Raw genomic sequence first — 3061 nt, forward strand, 5'->3', positions numbered from 1 at the left:
ACCTTTAGAATAAAATAGTAAACCGTGCCCATCCACTCAGATTGGATGCAACCAATTAAATAATCTTTAGCGCTGTCAACATAACAGAAACTCACTCGGCAAATTGCCAGAGAACTAAGCTCTTTACTGTAGCCACTGAAAACAAACTGGGGTAATTAAATAGTATCTTACTCAGATTTAAGACTTGCAAAAGATAGAACAAGTTATGTATGAATGATTGAAGATTGATGTACACACAATGAAAATACTAAGATGCACTGTGGCTCTTAAATCAAGCAATCAGACTCATGCAGGTTTCTCATCATATATCTATAGTATTAATAGTATAATCTGAGCTGTAACACTGCACAAGGGAGAAGACGTTATGAAAGTATTCTTTGGTTTACTCAAGAAATGTGAGTAACTCTACAGCAACCATCCAAACACAACTTTATGTAAGATTATTCCCAACAGGCTTTGTTTGTAACAGGAAGCTCTTGTTCCACTCGAGCAACAAACACACTGAACAATCATCAACAACATAACACTTTTTTATAGAAAATATACATCTAATAAATAAGGGATAAACCCATCGGATGGTAGCGAACGGTTGTTTTTTCACATGCTTTTTGTCCATCAGTCCTTAGTGAAATACGTCCGTGTGTTGGAAAAGGAGAAGCTGGTTTAATGTGGAGGAGAATGGATTTCTGCGATCATCAATATTCATCCTCCAGCTGAGCGTCCAATTAACCTGCGGAGGCAATCAATTAGATGGACTGCCGCAGAGTGACGGTGACACAGGAGGCAATTCGGAAATCATTTCATTCCTACAGTCTTGATCAAACCAGACACACTGACAGAGTAGAAAAACTGTTTTCCCCTCAATGTATGTGAAAGTTCAACTGAGGATACATGTATTTCTTGCTCAGCAGGGTCGTATATCCAGGATTTAAAGAAAAAACTCAGGTCAATAATAAATGTTTTGGTCAGATGCCAAGATACTGTCTCTCAATGTTCAAAAATAATTCAGATTAGTCATATTGTTCCAGAAAACTAGATATTTATACTCAAATAATCTAGTTCCTGGTTATATAAAAGTCTCAATTTAATGAATACTTTTCTTTAAAGCAAGTTAAAAGTATTATTAATGGGAATGACAATGGTAGCTATGGACCTGCTGCTCAGGAAGTAAAGACAAGTATTACTCAATCATGGAAAGGCTTTTTGAGTAGAGTCCTTTGAAAGAGAATCATGGAAATCTGTTGTCCAAACAGAGCGGCCAACTGCAGATGTGCAGTTGGCCTGTACAGCTGCATATTCTGGGCATATGGCACATATTACTGAGTCACTGTATGCTTCAGACTGTCAGAGCAAATTTGGAAGTCATTGTTTGTGCATTTACTGAAAATCAAAACCTGGCTTTGAACTGCTGAGCCTGAACAACTCACTGAGAGTGGCAAATGCAAAATATATAGCATATTTTCATGTTTCCTGTTGTAATTACACAACAGTTCAAATCTATTTCCCTCTGATCAAAGACACAAAGACCCTCCATGCATGAAACATCAAATCTGCCTGGGTTCATGTGAAGGATTTTACCTCCAGTAGTCTGTCAACATTTTCTTTCATCCCTTTATGGTGAGTAGTGTGTAACCTTTGATGCAGACAGATGTCCTTTCATTGCACAAATAATGATATAATTACACTACATGGGGGTTTAGTTCTGTTTCTCACTGCTTAACGGCATGAAGACCCTCCATGTATGAAATATCAAACCTGCCTTGGATGGAATGGATATCCAGAACATTCTTCATGTGGAGGATTTTACCTCCAGGAGTCTGTTAAACTTTTCAAAGTAAATCCACATTGTGCATTGTTTCGTCTCCTTTGATGCGAACAGACTTCCTCGGTCATTGCATAAATATCCAAGGAGGACTAAAAGGAAACTGTAACCTTGGTCCTTTTTTGCAAGGGGGTCCCCAGATGGCCCCAGAGCCAAGAACCCCGCGTGCATTTCGCTTCCTCTGCACCTGAGATGGTGCACCAATATCCTCCACAAGTCACGCGACGTTTGGAGAGCTGCGCACCGTCTTCTGACCGTGAATCTGACCGGGCATCTGCACCACCAGCAGCTGCTGTTTCTGCCGGGTGGACTTCACGGCAAGGATCGCCTGCCGGTTCTTATACTGCACCATCTGAAGGGTGATCTGCGGCATCCAGCCCTCGTCCTGCGGGCACCTGAAGTCGATCTCCTTCCCCTCCACCATGACCACGGTGAAGTAAACGTATTTGCCTTTACGCTCCACGCAATCCACGGTTTTCATGTTGGCGAAGTGCAGCTCTTTCACTTTCCCTGTGTCTCCTCCACCTCCACCTGGACCTCCATGCTCGTGTTGTTTGGGCTCGTGCTGTTTGGGTGGCAGCAGCAGCACCCCCTCCTCGGTCAGGACGCACCGCTTTTTCTTCCAGAGCTGCAGCAAGCCGTCGCTCCTCTTCTCCAGCAGACCCTGCTTCAACACCACCTTCATGCCGTTTTCCAGCATCTTTCTCCCGGAAACTGAAGGCTCCCTCCTCCCGGTTAGAGGATAAATGAATAAATGGATGAATGAATGGATGTTTAACCCAGAGCTGCTGCTGAGACTGCGGTGCTGCTGTTGTGGGGGTCTGTCTGTCTGTCCGTCAGTGTGTGTGTGTAAGCGTGTGTGTGTGAGGGGTGGGTTTGAGGTGGGAGGGTCTGCTGGAGGTGCACCGCCCCCCTCAGACACAACCAGTCCTATCATTTTTTTGAAAATGTGCATGTTAAGAGTATACAAATAATATATTGATAAAAGTCACCGTTTTTTTTCCTTTGTTTTTTCATCGCAGGTTTTTGTAACCGTAAGCACTTTGTAGCCTTCCTTATACACGTGCTATACAAATACAGCGATTATAAAAAGGCACTAATTCCCAATACACAGAACAACCCCTTATAGCCTGCAGATGGAAATGAGCTATAATCTGGCATAATTCATATCTTCTCTTTTCTGAGATTAATGTATTTGTATGCATGGTCCTTGTTGAAATAAATACATAATAACGGAGC

At 42.4% G+C, this 3061-nt stretch overlaps 1 protein-coding gene across 1 annotated transcript; it reads right to left on the reverse strand.

Annotated features, from left to right (window-relative positions):
• Positions 1-6: 6 nt before the first annotated feature.
• Positions 7-2634, reverse strand: phlda1 (pleckstrin homology-like domain, family A, member 1). The gene has a single exon (XM_010766777.1). The coding sequence runs from the start codon at positions 2520-2522 to the stop codon at positions 2040-2042; it is 483 nt and encodes a 160-aa protein (XP_010765079.1). The 5' UTR covers positions 2523-2634; the 3' UTR covers positions 7-2039.
• Positions 2635-3061: the final 427 nt, after the last annotated feature.

The sequence above is a fragment of the Notothenia coriiceps genome, unplaced genomic scaffold (assembly GCF_000735185.1).
Source record: "Notothenia coriiceps isolate Sejong01 unplaced genomic scaffold, NC01 NC01_scaffold00003619, whole genome shotgun sequence".
Classification (NCBI taxonomy): domain Eukaryota; kingdom Metazoa; phylum Chordata; class Actinopteri; order Perciformes; family Nototheniidae; genus Notothenia; species Notothenia coriiceps.